This window comes from Haemaphysalis longicornis, unplaced genomic scaffold (genome assembly GCF_048455015.1).
Source record: "Haemaphysalis longicornis isolate Haplotype H1 unplaced genomic scaffold, Haemaphysalis longicornis Haplotype H1 scaffold_10, whole genome shotgun sequence".
NCBI lineage: Eukaryota > Metazoa > Arthropoda > Arachnida > Ixodida > Ixodidae > Haemaphysalis > Haemaphysalis longicornis.
Window position 1 is genome coordinate 44,191,625 of NW_027526204.1, and position 20,910 is coordinate 44,212,534.

Consider the following 20,910-nt stretch of genomic DNA (forward strand, 5'->3'; position numbering starts at 1 on the left):
ATTTTGGCTACAAAGACGGCTTGTGACAACACGAATGATAAAGGCAAATTTTTAATTAAAATCAGCCTTTGTTATTAAGAGACGCGGATACGTTTTTTCTGTTTGTGCGATCATAATGTTCGGTGGCAACGACCCACCATTCCTCCTAATCCAAAATACATTTCTGCAAAAAAAGCAGCCATCCCACACCAGGATCTCTAAACGATTATTCATGCATATATACTTTCGCGCACTATGTATTCCTCTGGTATTTCTCCGGTCCAGCAGTAAGCCGTTTTTAAAAACCTTATTAAGAAACCTGTAATAAATTACTAGCACAGGTTAAGCCTGCATTGTATAATTCCTTATCGGCTTATAGCTGTAACTGCCTTCTCGTGAATAGGTCGTTCTTGTACTTAAAGCTGAAACTCGAAGCACCGAACTGAAGCGTAAACTAAATATTATAAGTGGCGGAATTATAGTTATGATTGTATTATAAACATATACAGTACTTGCTTAGTGCTTGCTCGCACTATTTTTGTTACATTTTGATTGCCTGCGTTGTAGTTGTTGTCGTTGTTGTTAATAATATTATTGCGAATATTCTAATTATTATGAGTATTACAGCTATCGTTATTATCAGCCTATCTTTGTTCACAGCTAGAGAAAGGCATCTACCATACACTTTTGGCTCAAAGGGTGGGTCCATATATTCATATCGTGTGTTAGCATTATGTTGACTAAGTAGGGACTACATAATCTATTTTATTACGTTTCAATTGGGTTCTGCATTTTGTCTTCCCGCGAATCCATGACATATAGCAGAATCAATTTGTAGCAATAAATATACAAACTAAGCAAGTACTGTATATGTTTATAATACAATCATAACTATAATTCCGCCACTTATAATATTTAGTTTACGCTTCAGTTTACGCTTTGTTACGCTTTACGCTTTACTTTACGCTTAGTTTACGCTTTGCTGCATTTTGCTGCATACCGTGCAAAGCCATAATGCGAAACACACGATCGAAATGCATTAAATAAAAAAAAACTCCCACCTCCCCTCACGGGAACCCCTGTGTAGATGCGACGCATAGGGGGTTCACGTTGCAGCGTTGGACAGCGGAGGAACGGCGCTGGAACGATAGAGCGGAGCGGCGCAGGCACTGCGTTTTATAGCGCGCATAGCGGTGAGGGGACGCGCCGGCGCCAGTGCGTCTGCCGCGGCTATGACGCAACACAATCCAACACAACCCACTTTAATCCAATCCAATCCAAGCCAATTCAATCGAATCCAATCCAATCCAATCCAATGCCCCTCGCGAGAGAGTGTTCGCTATCGGAGAGGAGAGGGGGTGAGCGGCGGAGAGCGCAGCTGGCGCGGCGAGGAGAATGGGGGAGGGGCGGACGCCGACAACGACAACGCCGACGACGCCGGGTGCAGGGACAAGGCGAGTGAATGAGATGCAGTCGCATCTAATACCACACGTATAAACAAACATGTGTAGCCAATGTCGTCATTGGATTAATTGCCAGATGCTCTGCCATGCATTTCATGCGTAAGTCAAGAGGCAAAGAAGACAATCAGAATGTAATAAATAAATATAGCACGTGCGTGCGCACTTATATTATATAGCTTCTGCTGAAACCAAACCGCATCCTGCTATGTCGTGCAAGCGTAGAAAAGAGAAACGAGCGGCATGCAGATCGTACCTTTAATTCGTCCGCCGGGATCCAAAAGAATTTTATGCCGGTCTGGGGTCAGGAATTTTGACACCACTCAGTTCAGCACGATCTGTGATGACGGCGCGAATCCATTCAAGCGCCTGTTTCGATGAAACAAAGTTTACGGTGGTAAAAACGGCCTTAGGAACACCATGGATCATAGCATACCTGTGGGCGCGACAAGAAATGCCCCTTTTCAGCGGTGCGAAGTAGAAAGGCGCAGTTCCCGTTTTCCACTCCGGGTGGCGCTCGTATTTTTGCAGTCTCGAACTGCAACTTTTAAGCTCACTTGCGTATTACAAACTCCGTAATAAATATGTAACCTGGTAATAAATATAAAATGCAACAACACCGTTTATTTATGCTCGTATGTAGTACAGCCCCCAAACGTTACGACCGCTGCAGTCACGGGACAGAAAAACGGCGGAGTTGTAACCCCCTGACTGAACGCCGCGCAGCGCGCGCATCTGCTTTTACACAGCTGGAGAGAGGAGAATGGATGAGAGGCGCGCATGCGCAGTGTTATGCAGCTGGAGGAGAGGAGAATGGAGAAGAGACGCGCATGCGCAGCGGAGTGTGGAAGGCGCACGCGGGACATAGCCCCAACCATGAGATGCTTCGCATCTAAAAACCAGGCAGGACCCAGAAGTTCTCGCCCAAGACGATGCGTCAGGCTAATAAGACATACATTATAGAGCTCAGTATTTGTGCAAAAAAACCACAAAACAAGCATGATGGATGATAAGGCACTTGTGAACAGTGGCGGCCCGCCCACTATGTCTTCCTGGTAAATATTAGGTTTGAAGCTGCTTTCGAAAAGGGGGTTGACGGCATCCTATGTCGAGCGCACGCATCAAGCTAGGCAGGACGCAGCATTTCTCGTCGAAGAAGCAGAGCGCATGCGTCAGCAAGACCCTCCATTTGCTGTCAGAGAAGCCGAGCGCAAGCAACAGGCCCGCCGAGAAGACGAGGAAAACTTCATACCCTTTCCCATCAGCATGTGTAGTCTTTTACAACAGCTCCGCTGGACATCCATTTTCTCAGGGCGGGATGGCGGGCACTTTATAGTTGGGGAAAGGGATGGAAGGCCTGGCAGCTTTTATTCGGTTGTGACGGGCCCAAGTGGGCGCTGTAGAAGGCGTAAACTAGCTACATAGACACGCCGTACCATGCTTATGGGTCTTCCAACCGCGGTATCGCGGCCCTTCTGTTAATTCTCTTAAGCGCTCGTCCTGCGTTCCCTTTGTTCGTGTCGCGCTTTCGGAAGGTTTCAAAATGCTTCTGTGAATTGCCATGTCGCCTAAGAAGAATGAACGTGCCGCGCAGCGCTCGCAATAATTTTCGGCGCCTTGGTGTTGCGTGCAGGCAACACGTCAAAGTACGAAATGACATTAAGACAATACGGCATAATAAGTTTTTCTTCTGTCCCCAACGCCTTCGTCTGTCCCCAACGCCTTCCGAGAACGGGAAATTGGGCCAGGCGGGAAATACAAAACCAGACGCGTGTAGCTTGCGGTTCGAGCGCCAGCAGTAAAGTAAACGTTGCGTGGAGGCGCCTAACGTACATCCTGTGCGGCTTTGTTCTTTTTGCGGCGAGGGAAAGCGCCATCCGGCATTCGTGTACAACGGCGCTGTGCGGAGCAGCTTCGCTTGTGTGTTTCGATCAGTGCACTCTACCCTAGACTTGCTGCCGCGGAGCCCTTCCTTCAAAAAGGAGGCTTGCAAGTGGGTTGTTTAGTGACTCGGTGGGCGTGTTGCTGGCGGACCGTTTGTTTTCCGTCTCGGACGAGTTATCGTCTCTCATTCGCCTCCTGTTTTCGACGGAGTCGCAGTATTTAAGTGGCCTACAGTTCAGTGGGCGTAGCGGTCGTGTTAGCTGAGAGGCTACTCTAAATTGATAATACTTGGATACGTGACGGTCTGATACGCGACGGTGATCACTATTAAAATGAGGCGGCTTCAGTTAAAAGTGTTAAGTAGAACTATATTCAACATGGTTTTCTGCATCTGCTGCTTCACGCTTGCTGTCTTGGGTGCCCTGATGCTGCAGCTGCGAACGGGGAGTGACAATACGACGGCCTGGAGGAGGGAACGTGAGTGCCTAATTATGTAATTTCGAGCATCACAACACTCTGTAAGCTTTACTTGATATAAATATGGAGCACAGTGCATGAATGCGTTTAAAATCACTTGTTCGAGTGATAGTAAGGTTTAACGCGGCGACGCTACTCAGTTGATGAGGCGCGCCGTAGTGGAAAGCTCCAGATTAATTTTAACCACCGGGGGTCTCGTTTAAAGTTAGTCCTGTTCGAATAAGTGCTATTGGTTGTCATTATGTGTATAAATATTTGTACGAATATAATTATTACGCCGCGTTTCTTTCATGTGTCATATTTGGTTAGCTTACAGAGTAATGGTAAGGATTACAGATCCGTATCTGCTGTCCATTTATGGTCTTCTATGGGAGGGAAACACGGAGCCCTACGTTTTTCTGATAGAATAACATTTTGTCCTTACCAGCTTTGGGCCTCAAATAACTAAGGCGTATGCTCAAACAGACATTACAAACAAACGCGGTTTATGTCGTGCATTCGTTCGGTTCCACTGTCCAACCATGTTCACATGATGGATTGGGGAAAATTTGGGGTCATAACTATAGCTTCGCTGGTACCCAACCTTCACTGTACCAAAACGCACCATTTTTTGGAATAGTTTTCATAAATGAAGAGTAAAGCCGTTGTGTTGCAGAACATTTGAGATAAAGTTGGCCTTGCCGCAAGGCGCTCTCGTCACCAATACGGACGGAAGGCTCCAACGGTACACTGCTAGGAAGCCGTGCGGGGTAGGAGTAAGGGACCTAGAGGTAGCTCGCTTCGCTGTAGACGCAGATCCAGTGGCACAAACGTAAGAAAATCTCCAGGCAATCAAGGAGCGTCGCTGAAAACTAAGTTACTTATGGGGTCCAGGACTTCGGTTCAAGCAGGCACAAGAAAGCTGGCAAGATGAGCACGCTATAAGGTTTAAGGCGAGCACATTTAAAGCGATAAGGTTCCCTTTTTTTCAGAAAAACTGCCGTTGTAGTTGTGGCTGCCGCTTCAAGGAGTAATTAACACGCAATATAGCTTGCAAGGAATTTGAACCTGGATGTGCAGAGAAGGATCCGAGTGCGTTTCCACCGCGCTACCTCCGCGCTTTGGAAGTCGTGAAACAAAAGTTTTGTTGTTCCCTTGTTTGTGCCGTATATTCATTTGGAGGATTGTCCGGGGGAGCTGTGAGGGACTAGTGTGGCCGTTTTGCCCAGCTATGAATACGAAATGCAAAAGTGATTTGGCACTTCAATAGGACAGGTGCACACCCGCCTCCTAGAACTACAGAGACGCTGTGGCGTGCGCCAGAACTGTTGAAGGAATTTTCGCACCAAGACACGAAGAAGCAAAAGTCAAGAAAGATACACAAATAGAGTTGAGCAGTGTAAAAGTAATTGGCATAAGTATCGCGCCACGCCTTCGCATTGGAAGCACGTAAGGGTACGTTGGTTCCCCGCAGAATTTCTCGCTCCGAAGTTTCCACAACCGGCGTGTCGGAGCGGCCCAACCTTGTACCAGGGACCAGACTGAACTTCCAGTCTAGTTTGCTTGCCTTCTTTTTGTGGGATGTGGTGAAGGTCGCGCGTTGGGCCACATATGCACAGGGGCTTTGTACTCGCTAGTGACGTGTGCACGTTCTGCTTTGCATTAAAAAAGCAAAAAGAGACAAAATGAAAAACTACAATTAGAAAAAGAAAAGTTACTCAGCAGCTGGATCATCGACAGCGTGCATATATGAATAATGTATGTTTCGTAAACAGCGCGAATAAAACATTATTCATAAATATTATACATGGAAGGCTGGGATGTGTTAGTCCGAGCACATTATCTTACAAAGGCGGGTTCGGGGACCTTGCTGCTGACTAACCTTTCTTGGTTATATTTGTATTTCTGGTTGTTTTTTATTCCGCCATGTATCTTGTTTTCCTTTTTTCTTTTTGCTGCTCGCGTGGGAAGTGGACGTCGCTAGCGAGTACAAAACTAACGCGCACGTCTGGCCATGCGGGTAACCTCCGCATATTCCGGCGAAGGCAACCAAATTAACCTTGAAGTTCACCTCAGCCCCTGTTGGGCAGCCTCTCTACCGACTGCTCGGATGGGCCATAATTGAAAAGAGCTACAAATGACGTACGTAGTTGGTGGTTTAAAAAGAACCATCAAATAGAGGCCGAAATCGTCTTCCCAAAAACATTTATTTAAAGGAAACCTCTTTTTGAGGCTTACGTTTGATATCTGTGAAGCTTGCCCTGATGGCACGAGCATGTGATTTGAATGTTTTAGATACCCGAATTTTTCTTTCTTCCCGGCAGACCATTGTTCCGACAAGCGATTCGGCTTGTGTGCATATTTCTTTCATGCCGGACTTGGGCTGCTTTAATAAAATGTGCGAGGCACCAGCTTGCACTGGCGGCGCCCCTCATGACGTACTACATCAGCAAAGCTTCTGTCAGGCGCACATAAATTTTTTTAGACGTTGTAGAGTCTTATTATCAGTTTAACATTAAGACGGGTGGATTTTATTTTGCAGTTCCCGAGCATACGACAACATGGAAACGGCTGTTCATTGCATATACAACGCAATGGTGGGGCATTTTCTGTCTCCGCTGGGCGACCTAGAAAGCTTAATGTGGCCTTGGGGAGACATCACGGACATGACAATCTTTCAACACTTGGAAGATCAGCGCGGTTGAGGCGACTATGCTATACAAGGATTGAAAATTAAGGTTTTATCTGGTTAGAGAATAAACCTGGAGGTCCCGTGTAGGCAGAAAACTCGACCTGCACAACCTCACGCGCATGTGCGGAAAATAAAACAGGTAGGCGAAGAGTTAGAAGTCAGGGAAAAACGATTTGATGGGTTTAAAGATGGCGCTACCACAATTCCGCATTCATCGGCACTGGTAAGAGAGAACGAGGCACCGGAGGGAGTGAAAGGGAGTCTATAGACCGTTTAGAGCGAGAAGCTGGGCCAACCTTCAATAAGTGACGCTAGCGCCGCACTCGCCATGACTGGCCTTCTCACACGGGGCACTTTCTGTTTCCGGTGTGGGCTGCCATGGTGCTCAGCACAGTAAGCAAATGTGGAAGTCATGAAGGAAAACTTGCACCGTAAGCGGATGTAGCAACTGTGACGGGGAAGTCAAGGTGTGGGACGAATCGCCATGCGAATCTTACTGGACGTAACTTCCCAAAGTCTGTCCGCGCGTGCTGCCTTTCGCAATGCACCGCCTTCCGCACAGTGAGCGCGACACGGAGACCAGGCGTCGCTGGATCGCCATTGTCCAACGAAGGGATTTCGTTCCAAGAACATCGGCACGGTTTACTTTTTCAGACCGTAAGGGAAGGTTGCTGGCAAGCGTTGTGTAGTCCACACCAATCTGCCTCGGGACACTTGTTCTAAAGCATGCATCCTGTTGTGTACGCGTTGCGTATTTCCCGTCACGATGAAACTAGTGAGCCTGGCTGTTTAAGCTAGCTGATCGGAGTGGTGACACCTAGATTCTTTTCTAGTTTTTGCTAACGCATATCAGCTTTGCCATGGCATAGAATATTTGGTCTTGCGTTGCTTAAAGTGCACCAAACGCCCTTCATTGCACTACTTGCGTCCCCGGAGACCCGCCGTTCGGCGCTGCCGCTAACCTATCCTTCCTACTCGTCAGACCGATCCTCGGGAAGCTCCTTGTACTACGCTAAAAATATAAGATAGTTATGAAATATACGATATTTTAACAAGGAAAACATTTTTTCTGGCCACACAACTGACGCAAAAACGTTTTTTGGCTAATCAACCGTTAGTTTTATCTATCGAATTACAGGCCTATCATCATAGTAAAATGGTGGTCTCTTTAGAATCTCTAATGTTACACAAACAATTCAAGAAAATCACGAAATAAGCATAATATGTTTGTTAAAGTTTCTGCAGCCACAATTTGGTCTTTGTCTTTTACTTCTCAGTGATATTTTTGTGCAGTTGTCGGGTGACACTTAGATCGCCGGAAACCGTTATACGATTCTTCCGTGGTTTACAAGCTGAAAATAATGTAACAATATTTATTTTCAGAGGTCATCAGCGACGGCAAGAACCAGATATGGTTCCTGGAAACCTCTTACCGGAATACCTTAACTGCTAGGGAGGCCTGCAGCATCGAGTCAGCCTGCAAGCACAACCCCAACCACACTATCCATCTCCTCTCGACTGGGAACATCCAGAACGCTGGCTGTCCGTACCACAACATCCTCTCATCAATTGGGAATTTCAAGTCGCTCTCAATTGAAGTGAATGCCGTGCTGGAGGAGACACCTTTGGGGAAGCTGTACAAAAGCGGGGCCCTGAAAAGCCACCCCTATGCAGTGTCGCACCTAAGCGACTTTCTTCGTTACGCCGTGCTGTGGTACAAGGGCGGCATCTACCTGGACACCGACGTGATCGTGATGAGGTCTCTTGGCGGATTAAGGAACAGCGCCGTGTATGAGGAAGATGGTGACGTGGTTGCTAGCAGCGTACTGTTTTTTGACGCGGGACACGACCTCATGTGGGCGGCCATGGACAAATGCGCGCGAGGGTACAAAGCAACCACGTGGACCACCTGTGGACCTGATGTAATGTCTTTTATTCACGAAAACGACACCCTTGGCCGAACCATAACCTTCCTCAAATCGACAACATTCGTAGCTGTGAAGTATGGGTTGTGGCAACGTCTGTTTCTGCCGGAACAAATGGCGTGGGTTTTGGAGACGACAAATGGCAGCTATGGTGTTCACTTCTGGAACAAGCTCAGTAAGGACCAGCACGTTGTGCCCGGGTCTCAGTGTGCGATGGACGTACTTGCCAAGGAGCACTGTCCCCAAGTGTACAAGCTGGCCTCTTCATATCAGTATTTTTAAATGGTACTTGAGAACACATTTGCCTTCGCCGTGCGTCTGAAAAATATGAATATCTTGATGAAGGTAGCACCTGAAGTAATTCAGCGACAGGGAGCACCGCACGACGCCGGAATAATGAGGGGATTTGTTCACAAAATAAAACATTTTGTTGCCCAAGTGTTTAAGAATTAGGAAGCTTTATGTCTCCTTAACCTAATTTAGGACAAGCCTCGTCACCGCAACATTTAGACCACTGCCACTGTGTCCTTGGAATGCAGGTAATTTCTTTCTGTGCAGGGCCGCCAGACCGCTGTCAGTGTTGTTAGAAAATTACATTTCAGGGAAGAATGGGGAAAACGGTTCGCAAACAATGCAATCATTTGCAGGATCAACAAAAACAATATTGTTTTTTTTAAGGTGAAAGCCCAAAGTTTGCACTTTTGCGAAAAACCGCCGTTGTAGTTGTCCTGCACTGAACATGGCCGCTGAATTAAATATCATGCCCCCTTCGTATAACGACGACAATGGTTGATCGCGAAGATTTTTCGTGAAGGATTCCTTGGTTGCGTACTGAGTTTGGGCTTTTACTCAGATGCAGTTTGGACTTTTACTGCTTGAGCTTTGGCTGTGACCCGCACGCAGATTGGACTTTTGATCGCAGCGGCTTTGACTTTGACCCTTCGCCATTTGATTTCGCACTAAGCAGCCTAGCGTACAACCATTGTCGTCGTTAGACGGTGGGGTGCATGATTTTTCTGCTTAAATTTGCGCCTCCATGCACCCCTCTCCAAATACAAACTGCTTCGACTATCCCGGGATGGCACAATCGTATAGACGTCGACTTCATGTTTTCTTGATTGCATCCAGAACACTGATTTGCCACCTCCACCCTCTCCCCATTCCCCCGAGCTGTAAGAGACGCTGCTGTCCAGCTTCCTCTTTTGCGATCAGCTCTTGCTGGTTGAGAGAGCGGTAGCATCAAGGACGGCACATGGCTACCTGTAAGAAGGCTCCACTCCCACAAGGCCCTCCCAAATAAAGAAGTTTTTTTTTCTCTCTCTCTCTCTCGGCTTCATAACGCGAGGGACTCAGGGTGGGTTCTGGCCACGGGGAGCGTTTTTTTCTTCATTTCACCCATGATCATTGATCATCATCGTCCGAGAAGGTTCTCTTTCCTGCAGTGCGCTTTGGGTAAACTACAGACGACATGAGTGACAGGCTGAAAGCTTCGCTTTAAAAAGTAAGTAAAACATACATTTCAATTCGAATGGGATAGGAACCCGAATCTCCAGAGAAAGACCACCGCACTACTCCCCCCACCTCCCCCCCACATTAGAAGTGGGGGAACAAAAGCTGTTCTCGTTTCCGTTTTTCGTGGCACATATTTGTTTGGGGAATTGGCCAGCGATAAGGAGGTTTGACGGGATACTCTGCCCGCTTCATAAAAACGTAGTTCGGAACCGTAAAAGTTGTTGGATTGTACACCCCGTGTGACGGGTGAACGTGAAGGCACTTGAATAGAACAGGCGCACACAAGGCTTCGAAAACTCTGATTCAGGGGAAACTGTGGCGCATGCCAGGGCGGTTGTTAAAGTAAATGGCGCCGAAAGTCGACGAAACGAAAGCGATAAAAGAGACCGAAACACGACGTTGCGCTATGGGAGCCTTTCGATATAATTCCCACCGAAAGATGAAGAAATAGGGCCGGAGACAGAGACGTAAACAAAACATAGCAGTTTTAATGTCATCGGAAAATACTACCAGACGTTCACCTTCAAAATACTAAGCGTGCGTGATTGGCAGGCTTAGCGCAAAAAATGACGAGGACGGTGGCAAACATGACATGCATCTTTCATGTTTGCCACCGTCCTCGTCTTTTTTTTTTGCGCTAAGCCTGCCAATCGGTATGCACCAACTAGCCCAACAGCACGTTCTGTTAAAGCGTGCGTACGTACCCGGAGTATTTTTTCGCTCTTTCCACTACTGGCACGTCGGAGCAGCGGAGGGGAGTTCCTCGTCCTTGCAACACAGAGCGAAGTGCAATTCGAGTTTAATTTGCTTGCCTTCTCTACGATGTCGCGGATGTCGCGTGTCGGGCAGGAGGGGCACTGGGGCTTCGTACCCGCCAGTGGCATGCGCCTCCTGGCCCAGTTTCAAGTAATAAAAAACACGAGACAAAAAGCGAACATACCACTACAAAAAAGTTATTCAGCAGATCGGTGCTCGAGGGGGCGTATATATGAATAATTCCTGGCAGTCGAGCAGCATGTGTAATACATTATTCATAAATATAGTACATTGAAAGCTGGGATGAATGCTAGCACGGGAACACTGTTTTCCACAGGCGTTTCAGAAAACCGAGCTCCTGAATAACTTCTCTCGGTTTTATTTATAATTTTGATTGTTTTCTTTTAATGGTCCTGGCTCTCATTTATTTTTTTTCCACGCTTTGCTACTGCCGTAAAAAGTTCAGGTCACTAGCGAGTACCGAATTTCCGCACACGTCTGGGATTGTACCCGAGACCTTTCGGGCTTCGGGGAAATGATAATCAAATTAACCTTGAGGATTGTCCCGCGGCCTGTGGAGACAAGGCCATAGTTTGTGCTTCAGAAGGGATCAAACACACAGAACTAAGTCCCACTCGCAACAAACATTTATTTGACAGATACGTCTTGTCGAGGCTGACTGGTTTATGTTTGTAACGCTTGTGCTGATGGCACGCGCATTTGAGTTACATGTTTCAGTCTCCTGACCTGAAGTTTTCTTTCTTCCAGGTAAATAATTGTTGTGAGTAGCCATTCTTCTTGCGTGTGCGCAAACATGGTTTGCCATTTTCCTCCACCGTCGTAGTTACACAAGCATGTTACTGTCTGTGTAACATGCCAACCCATAGCAGTCAGATGCATCGAGCCGTGAAACGCCCGCGCTTACACGGAGAGAGAGAGAGAGAGAGAGAGAGAGAGAGAGAGAGAGAGAGAGAGAGAGAGAGAGAGAGAGAGAGAGAGAGAGAGAGAGAGAGAGAGAGAACTTTATTTGCCCAGAAGTAGAGAGCTTGGACTCTCTTTGCCGCGTTAGTCAGCCAGAAGATCTTGGTCCCTGGCGGCTTCTTCGGGCATCTGGACAAGGCGTAGCTGCGTTAGAGGATCAGAGCTGTGCAGCAGGGTTTCCCATTGCTCTAGGTGGTTGATATCTCTGCGGGGTAGAGGGGTCTTGCTGCGTGTTTTTTTTTTGGCATTTCCACATTATGTGCGTGAGGTCTGCGCGGTGGCCGCAGTGCTTGCACTTATCCGAGAAGATCTCTGGATGGAAGTGACTATAGGCCAGCGGGTTCGGGTTCGGGTTTGAAGTTGCCTCCATGCTGTGGCCTGCGCAGCGTTGAGTGTGCGGTGGGCGGCTGGAAATTCGCACCTGCTGTGTTTGTAGTAATTTGTTATCTCTTTGTACGAGTTGACGCTGTCGAATTTCTCTGAGTGGTCTGTTGCCACTGCAGGGGGGTTAACTGCTGCTCGGGTGACGATCTCGCAAGCAGCTGTGTGGGCCCGTTCGTTGCCCTGTAACCCTTCGTGTGCAGGAGTCCATATAAGTTTCGTTGAGCGGTAATTTGGTGCTCGCAGCTGTTGAAGCATTCTTGCGGTGACTTGGGATATCCGCCCTTTGCTGTAGCTACGTATGGCTGCCTTCGAGTCGCTGATTATGTATCTGGCTCGAGTTGCGGTGATCGCAAGAGCGATAGGTGCTTGTTCTGAAGATGTAGTATTTTTTGTGAGAACTTCCGCCGAGGTGAGCGTTTGTCCTTTGTGGTCCCCTACCACCACAGCCATGGCGTTGTTGTCGGGATAGTCCGCTGCGTCTACAAATACTGTTTCGGGGTTGTTGCCGTATTGTTTTGTGAGAGGAGAGAGAGAGAGAAGCTCTTTGTTAAAAAAGGAAATGTAGAGAGGTTTGCCAGCATGCGTACGTCGGAATTGCAATTACACCGCCATCGCAGTAAATAGGCTAATAGGTAATATCATCGCCCCGTTAAACTGCTGGTCTTAGAGGTTTGAACTTCCGGTAGAACATCCCTATCACGTCATATGAGCTTAGTCGGACTGATTATGCAGAAAATAACGGCACTATGAGTGTGAAAAATTTTTGAAACGCTTTTTTAGGAATTCCTCATTATTACACAGGCCCGTTAACACATGAAACATGTTTTTGCTGATACATGTAACATAAAAATACCTAGAACGCTTTAAAGTTTTAGGCCTGGTTAATGCTCGTAGGGAGATTTTGATTTTGCATTCAGGGGAAAAATCGGTGCTTTTACAGGTGTTGCAATACATGTTCACCCAGTTGAAGTATAAGGTTGCTTGAGCTTACAAATGAGTCGCGTACAAATGTCCAAACCAAATTAAGGATTCTGTCTTATCAAGCCTGTAACCGGATCAACATGATTTTTAATATTGCAGCCATAACAGAGTGCAGATGGCTAAACAGTCATATCAATGGCCAGCCCAGAGGGCTCGACCTATAGATTAGGATTTATTGTTTCTATAACAGCTTAAAAGAGCTACGTTTTGCTTACAGTTACATAAGTAAGGGAACGACAAAGGCCAAAATATTTTCGCAGAAGTTTTTCATCGCGTAGGATCGTTCAGATAATGAAGAGCTTTTGCTCAGATAAGTAGCCTTTACGAATTTGATGAAACTCTTCCACTTTCTGTAATCAGCATGTCAATTCAATTCAATTCAGTGTATTTTCTAGAAGACGTAGACATATTTTTGGGCAGAAGGCTGTTAAAGACAGCTTTACTGAGGCCGAGAAAGAAATACAAGGCTTGGCTTACATTGCATGAACAGACAGTATCTAAATACTTAGAAAAAGATAAGCAAAACAATGTTACCAAAAATATGTAGCATGTAGAAGTGTTACAATTCCCATTTAAAAGATAGGAGAACACAAGTTATGAGAAAGAACACAGTCAAATTTAACGTGATAGCAAAGAGCAATGCCAGCGAAAAAAAAACATCAAGCAAATGGAAGGAACACTGCAGAATGTAGTAGCTAAAACATGAACTAGTGACTATTTGTCGGAATATACAGGAGTGTAATTGCGAAGGGTACTAAAGAGAGAAAAGAAACTTTATTTAAGAGGTGTTCATTGCGACCTCAGCACTGGACGGAGGTGGCTCCCTCTTCATGGGAATCCATATGCTGCTCTCGCCGCCGGGCCCTTAGTGACCAGCCGTAGCTGATCCTCGAGAGCGGGGCTGGTCAGCAAGATCTTCCATCTCTCGTTAAAGGGTAGAGTGGGATTGGTGGGGCGAGGCTCAGGTAAGAGGGGCGGGTGCTTCGGGCTAAACCTGCACTCTCCTATCATGTGCTGGAGAGTGCCTAGTTTTTTACAGATAGGGCAAGCTTCTTCAAATTGGTTTGGAACATGTGGTTGAGTAGAAGAGGGTGCGGAAAGGACTCTGTCTGGATTTGCCGGTATATAGTTTGCTGTTCCTTCGTGAGTGCTGCGTGTGGTGCTGGGAGCTTCCTTCTGTCGTGCCTGTAATAGTGGTTATTTCCCTGTAGGTAAGCAATGATTCGTTTTTTGCCTCTACTGCGGAGAAAGAGGTATTTGGCTGCAACTAACATAAGTGACCTTAAAGGGACAGACAACCGATTTTTGTGGAGTATATCCTGTCTATCCCAAACAAAAGGGCATTGCTTAAAACGCGTTTGTCATGTGTCAGGGCACCCCCTGAGAGGGGGATGCATCAAAACTCCCGAAAAAACGAGGAAAAAGATCAAAGGAACGGCCATTTGAAGTGCGCGACAGCAACGCGCCAATCAGCAAGCGCCAGCGCCGGCGCAGCGAGGAATCATGGGCAAAGGAGGCAGCGCACTGCTCGGCCAATAAGGGAAGGCCGCGCATGGGACAAGTTGCGTATTGACCATATAAGGACAGGGAACAAGCAAGTAGCCAATGGGAGTGCGCCACGAGAGATCCCGGAGGGTATAAAAGCGGGGCGCACAAAGAGAAGGGTGGAGGCAAGACAAGGGGAGGCAAGACAGCGGGAGGCGGCCGGAGCACATGAGCTTCACGGAACGAGCCAGGGGGACGCGGCCAGGCCATCGACCACGCCATCCGAGCCTGGGCGCGAGCGGGCCGACTTCGCATCGGCACCGTCATCCTAGGTGCACCACGAACCTGTGTCTTCGTGGCTCCAGCGGCATCGGTCGGGCACCAGCGGCCAACGTCCACGCTCCGTCGACGTTCGTCTCGACGGCCCCGACGTTCGGGCCGAGCCTACCTGGAACTTCTCGCGGCACTGGCGGCTACCAGGGGGTAGCCACCGAGGAAGCACGCCGCCGAAGGGATGACCGCGCGCGTCGAACGCCAGCATCAAGGATCTCCAGCGAGAGCGGCTATCAGGGGGTAGCCGCAGAGGACAGAAGTGAGGACGCGCGGAGCCCACGCCGTCCAAGGATTGACCGCGCGCATCGAACGCCGGCACCGAAGAAGCGAGACGAGAACGGCTACCACCGAGTCGCGGCCAAGCAAGGGTGCGACACGTCAGCGCCGACGACCTGGGTTGGCCAGTCCAATACGGACGCAATCATAGGACACAAATAGGGAGTTGTGGTTTCGAGAGATCCCCTAGAGGGTGATAGAATAAGTTGATTCGGGCGAATTATGTAAAACTTTATGGTAGAGACTTTTGGGTTTTGAGTTGAATTGTATATTGAGCTGTTAAGTTAGGGGTTTGTATTTGAGTTGTGTTTTGGTATTGTTAGAGGATTGAGTGTGTATCATTTGCATGTAGTTTAATTATTGAGTGTTTTGCGTTAGGGTTTTTGAGTGTGTAATAAATGTATATGTTGTTAAACCCGTCAACGGCTTCCTTGTGTCCATTGATCCGAGCTGGTAAAGACGACCCAACCATCCGTTCACGTGACAGCGTTGAACCGAAATGGTTTTTCTGACAGGGCGCAAAAACGTTTGAAAGCGAAATTTGTGCATCTACCAGCTTTTCGTATGCTGCTAAGACAAATGCTGACAACATTGACAGAAAGCCATGCGGAAACATACATTTGACTGTATGTGAGATGAAAAGAGGTATCTAAAACTTGCCCCCTGCTAAAACGATAAGAAAATGCAGTCTTTCCTATTTCTTTACGCGGTTTATAAATCACAAATCGAAACCGACGGGGCTGTTTGTATACCTGTGGTAGCGTAACCTTTATACACTGTATTGCGCCACATTCCAGAACTCAGAAAGTTTAGTGCCAAATTAAAATCATTTCCACCCATTGATTTAGAAAATCCTTAAAGTTACCCTAGTACATACAATTCTGGCATTAATTAAGCTAGAGGACAGTGATTCAATCAGTAGTATGTTCCTTTGAGTGTAATAGCTTATAATCTAAGCAACACAAACGTAGAAACTACAAAAAAAATCAAACGGAAACACCACAGGTCATTAAAGTTTTATTAGCTATTACCAATTCGATGAAATGTTGCTGGGTTTCCTTAATGGAAAAATTTTGCGGTGGTATATATCTACTTAGAATGCCTGGAAGGCTAGATTGTTTATTGTTGTGAGTAGGAGCGAGGTGTGTGCTAGGTGTCCGTATTGTGCGTGTTTGCTACGTGGATTGAGTGTGTAAGCAGTGCTGTTTATTTTAAATTTCTTTTGAAGTGCCGAATGAAAAATAAAACTAACTTAAGATGTGAATATTGTGCATATGCTCAAATGCTATAACCTCATTGCAGTTAAATTCCATTCTGCACATTGAGCATCAGTCTTACCGTAAAGTTTCCGCCATGATAATCCTAACTGAATCCCTATCGCCATAACTTTCTCCATATCTACATATCTATACCTCTCGTTGGAGGTGAATAATACATACCTGATATGAGGCTCACAATTTTTTGCTGTGACATCTGAATGTTGATTATATTAGTGGCTGTTGTTGTTGTGGTTTAGGAAAAGCTGCAATATTAGCGGTGGGATTTACATATTGCATAATATTGTTTCGTTTTACTTTTACTGGAGCAACCAGCAGCAGGCCAATGCTGCAGTTGCTAAGGATAGCTTTTCAGAATTGTTATCGGTACTATCTCAGCTGAGGTAGTTGGAAAGGTCGCACCAGAAATTTTAATTGCATTTAGTATATTAATTGTATTATTAGAAGATGTATTATTATAGTTTATTTTTACTGGCTAGTGTGTTGCTATAAAAATAACTACTTTTAAGTTTTGCTGGGTTTATGTTGATTCTCTTGTGCCCGGAAAACTGCGAACTCTCATGCAGTTACCTTTGACTGCTACATCATCTTCACACTCAGATCGCTTTTAGCTGTGTAGATTTTCACGTTATTATTAATGAGTACATAGAAAAAAGGGGTCCCAGTACACGGGCTTGCGGTACAGCAGTCGTGCGTAAAAAGGATGAAGTGGGATCAATGACACATACGTATTGCTGCCTATGTGGTAAATAATACTGAGGTAATGACATAGGCGTTATGAAAGCGCGAAGGAAGATATTAGGTGTCGACTGCTGCCTTTCCCTTTTTTCTTATTCTGCTGCTTCTCTAAATGGGTCTTTTCAGCTGCCCCCTCAGCACGCCATTCTGCACATTGAGCATCAAGTCTTACCGTAAAGTTTCCGCCATGATAATCCTAACTGAATCCCGATCGCCATAACTTTCTCCATATCTACATGGTCAGACTGATGTCACAAATACATACACAGCGTTCAACCATTGTCTGTAGATTTTAAGGATTTTTCAATGGGACCGCTTGCGTCATTTCGGTTAAATTACCGCGGGCCACCTTTTTTGCCGTGTAGGAGCGGACAGTCGTTCGTCCCGCTGTGCCGTAAGCCTCCGGACATTAAATTACTTTGGCGAATGCATCTCCTGTGCCATTTATGTTTCGTTGCCACTGCTTGAGTAAATCCCCTGCTTTCTCTTTCAAAGTTTTGTGCGGTAGTTTTTTGACAAAGGCTGTTTCCCGAACCCCCCTCGGTAGGCAGGACGACCTGCAAGATGTAATGAGCAGATCCAGGGAAGATCGCATTCTCTGTCATGCTGACCTCATTCAGAAGAGGAGATCAGAATGCTGAATGGGCGCACGAGACGAAGTGCATTGACAACAAACTACTTAGGCCAGAAGAGGATACAATAATCTCAGGCCTTCTCCACGAACGTGAAACCTGGTGAGGGGCGAAGCATGCAGCATATAAGTGTATTCTTGGCGCCTGGGCGTTTTTGCCAATGAAGATAAAACCTTTTGGAGGCAGAGATATCCTGCTTTGCTGTAAAAGTATCTTTTCTTTGAAGCACGAAGCTCTCAGCGCGAGGCGTAAACGAGTGTCCTGGTGTTTTCTTAGTATGCGTTACGAAGCGCTCAGGCGCAAAGCGTAAAGGAGTGTCCCGGAATTTTTTTAGTACGCGTTACGTTCTAGCGCGAGGCGTAAACGAGATCACCGGTGTTTTAGTACCATGACTACATCAGACGACGACGACAGGAAACGCCAACAGCACCAGCCCTTAGGGGGCTTCGCCCCTAATGGTAATCGATGAGAAAACGTCCGCAAAATAGAACTCGCTACTTTGTTCCGCGGCAATGACTGCCTCTACCCTAACGGAGCAGTCTTGTTGCAGCACGGCTCACATGCGCGCTGCTGTCCGCCCACGACGGTTCTCTGTGACGAGGGCTAGAAGGTCTTTTTAGGGCATTCACTGCAGGATGGGGTTCCCCAAGAGCACGCGCACAACGCGCGGTAATACTGCAGGACCGGTTAGGCCACCATGAAAGCCGTCTGAGACCAAGCGAGGGAGCGCGGAAGAAACACAAACTTAATCTTCATTGTATGAGGAATGCCGACTCGATCTGGAGCTGGGCGACACTGCAGCGCATTGAAGCCAAAAGATACTGTCCGGGAGACCAGGCACAGTCGTCAGATGACCTTGGCGAGAAAAGGTGATGACATTGGAATGCAGATTATCGTCAGACAACGCTGGACGTAAAAAATTGGGCCCATCTCCCCGCGAGGGAAACTCGAGTAAATGCGTCGCATAGGGGGTGGGGGTATTGCGTTAACGTTTAGTATTTAGGGAGTTGGTGGTAGTGAATGCGTTGTATCAGCAGCTTCTTGACGTAGTTTAAATGAGTCAAGGATATAAGGCGCGTTCGTAACCTCCCATTCTGTGTCGGCTTTGTGGCGCAGTGGGTAGAGCACCATGTACGTTGCGTTCCGCCCGCAGGGTCGAGGGATCGAAACCAGGCGCCGGATAGTATTTTTTTTTATATAGTGTAGGGGGAGGGGTGCGGACTACGACTACGGACGTCAACGCGGGTGACATCGTGAGTTACTGAAATGCTCTGCATTTAAAATGCGAACCTCCAGAATGCGGAGTCGTGGTTGCGCTTGAACGGCCGGTACCGAAACTCCAAGGTTTTTCATCACATTTTTGTTTCCTCGCGGGATTGCTTACAGTAACTTAGAATACAAGTGAAGTAAGGATATCGCAGCAGGAGAAAAACGGCAACCAGACAGCCCCGTACACATGAGTGATAATTTCAATATTACTTATCCATAAACGCTGAATCTGTATGAATAAAGTTATCAATGGCCTTAAATTCGCGAACAAGGGTTCGGTGAAGACTGAAGGCGATTGAATGCACTACAGATGAGCACAGCATTGTCTTTCACAGTTTCCTCTCTTGTAGTTCACTGGGCAGTTTTGTTCGCGTTTTCCAAAGCCGGTGAGGCTATCTTGGTATTTTAACAGCGTAGCTGTTGTAGCTGGCCGTAATGAGGGGCGCGCAGGCCGTAACGCGTTAAAAATACTAAGAAAATTCCGAGCGCTCGCGCGCGTGTTCCTCGCAACAGTAGCGGAGCGTCCCCGGCACACGCAGTGGCTTTAGTAAAAAAAGACTGGAAGAAACCCCGTGGAGGGCGAAAATGTCCAGCGCTTGTGAGCGCGTGCCTCGCGGCGACCGCCAAGCGTCCCCGCAAAAAAAAAAAAGAAACTGGCGAAAGTTTTGAGGAGACCTCGCGTTGCCTAGCAACCAACAGCACCACAGCTGGCGCAAAACCCGCTTCACGAAACCTCGACGCGACTCCAGGAACGACGACGCATGCGTCGTGCACGTACCCGCCGCCGTTGCGCCCCAGCTGTCGTCAAACGCTACTGCGCCTGTAATGCTTAGCATGAGAAACATGACGATATCGATGCATATGACGATGCCTACTACTAGCACAGTGCAAAGCGACGACGAAACAAGTAAATAAGCAATTTCAAACTTGTACAAATGCGTGCTGATCTGTCCACCAGTGTTCGCGTAGAAAGAAATACAGCAGCTTCGCTATGATTCAAGCCCTGCGCGACCCAGTGCCAGCTTCTCCTGTTTTTTTTACACTGGCAACCATTTTCCCTACACAAAGCATGGTCCATGTGGATGTCCTGCGACTTATTTCGGTACAATACAATTTCAGCAGCCGATGGGAATACAGACAAAACCACGATGCAGGAAATCTAAAATTACCTCGGAAGGTTGTCTACATTTCTGTGTATTTCCGCCGTCTCGGTAGAGCGCTCCAAAACAACGTAAGGACAGTGCAGAGCTAATAAGTGCTCATTCAGTAACATAGATAAAATTCTTTGGTCTTCATTTAGAAAGATTGAATAGCCTAGCCATTCGTTTACCCTGAGAGATGCACCAAAAACGTAACGGAGCATTCCAAGTGAGACCTCAATAGAAACACCAATGTTGCCAGTCCTAGGCAGAGCATAATCATTTTTGTAATGTCTAGGAACTACAAAGCGTGTCCAGTCAGGTTAGCAGTTGTAACGGAATAAAATGGTGCGGAGTAATCTCACACCAGACTTGTTTTGTGGTGGGAGAATTGGAGCCTCAAATAAAATAAAAAGCAGGACCGCATACGTTCTTAGATGGCGATAGTTTTGTCGCACAGGCGTCTTCCATGTCGCGACGGCGCTCCCCTGATGCCACGACCTCTACATGCGTCACGAATTTAATTTGGTAGGTTGGCAGCCTGTTGGAAATGAATACTCGGCATATCATTTTGGACGAACTTCAAGCAAATCACCGGAATTCAGGCATAAAATGGGATACGAAGTTTCCCTCTCAAAGGTGGCCTAGAAGACTACCATAAAATGTCTCGGGAAAAGCCGTGGCCTGCGCCATAAGGGCTTCGAATAGGTTAAGAGAAAGGCACGAGGCATTTTTGCGATAAATGAGCGAG

General features: G+C 47.0%; 1 protein-coding gene across 1 annotated transcript; it reads left to right on the plus strand.

Moving 5' to 3' along the window:
- Positions 1-3,388: 3,388 nt before the first annotated feature.
- On the plus strand, positions 3,389-8,790 carry LOC144157715 (lactosylceramide 4-alpha-galactosyltransferase-like). Its single transcript, XM_077688495.1, has 2 exons — positions 3,389-3,800; positions 7,855-8,790. Exons 1-2 carry the CDS (start codon positions 3,656-3,658, stop codon positions 8,676-8,678), a joined length of 969 nt encoding a protein of 322 aa, XP_077544621.1. The 5' UTR covers positions 3,389-3,655; the 3' UTR covers positions 8,679-8,790.
- The last annotated feature ends 12,120 nt before the right edge of the window (positions 8,791-20,910 follow it).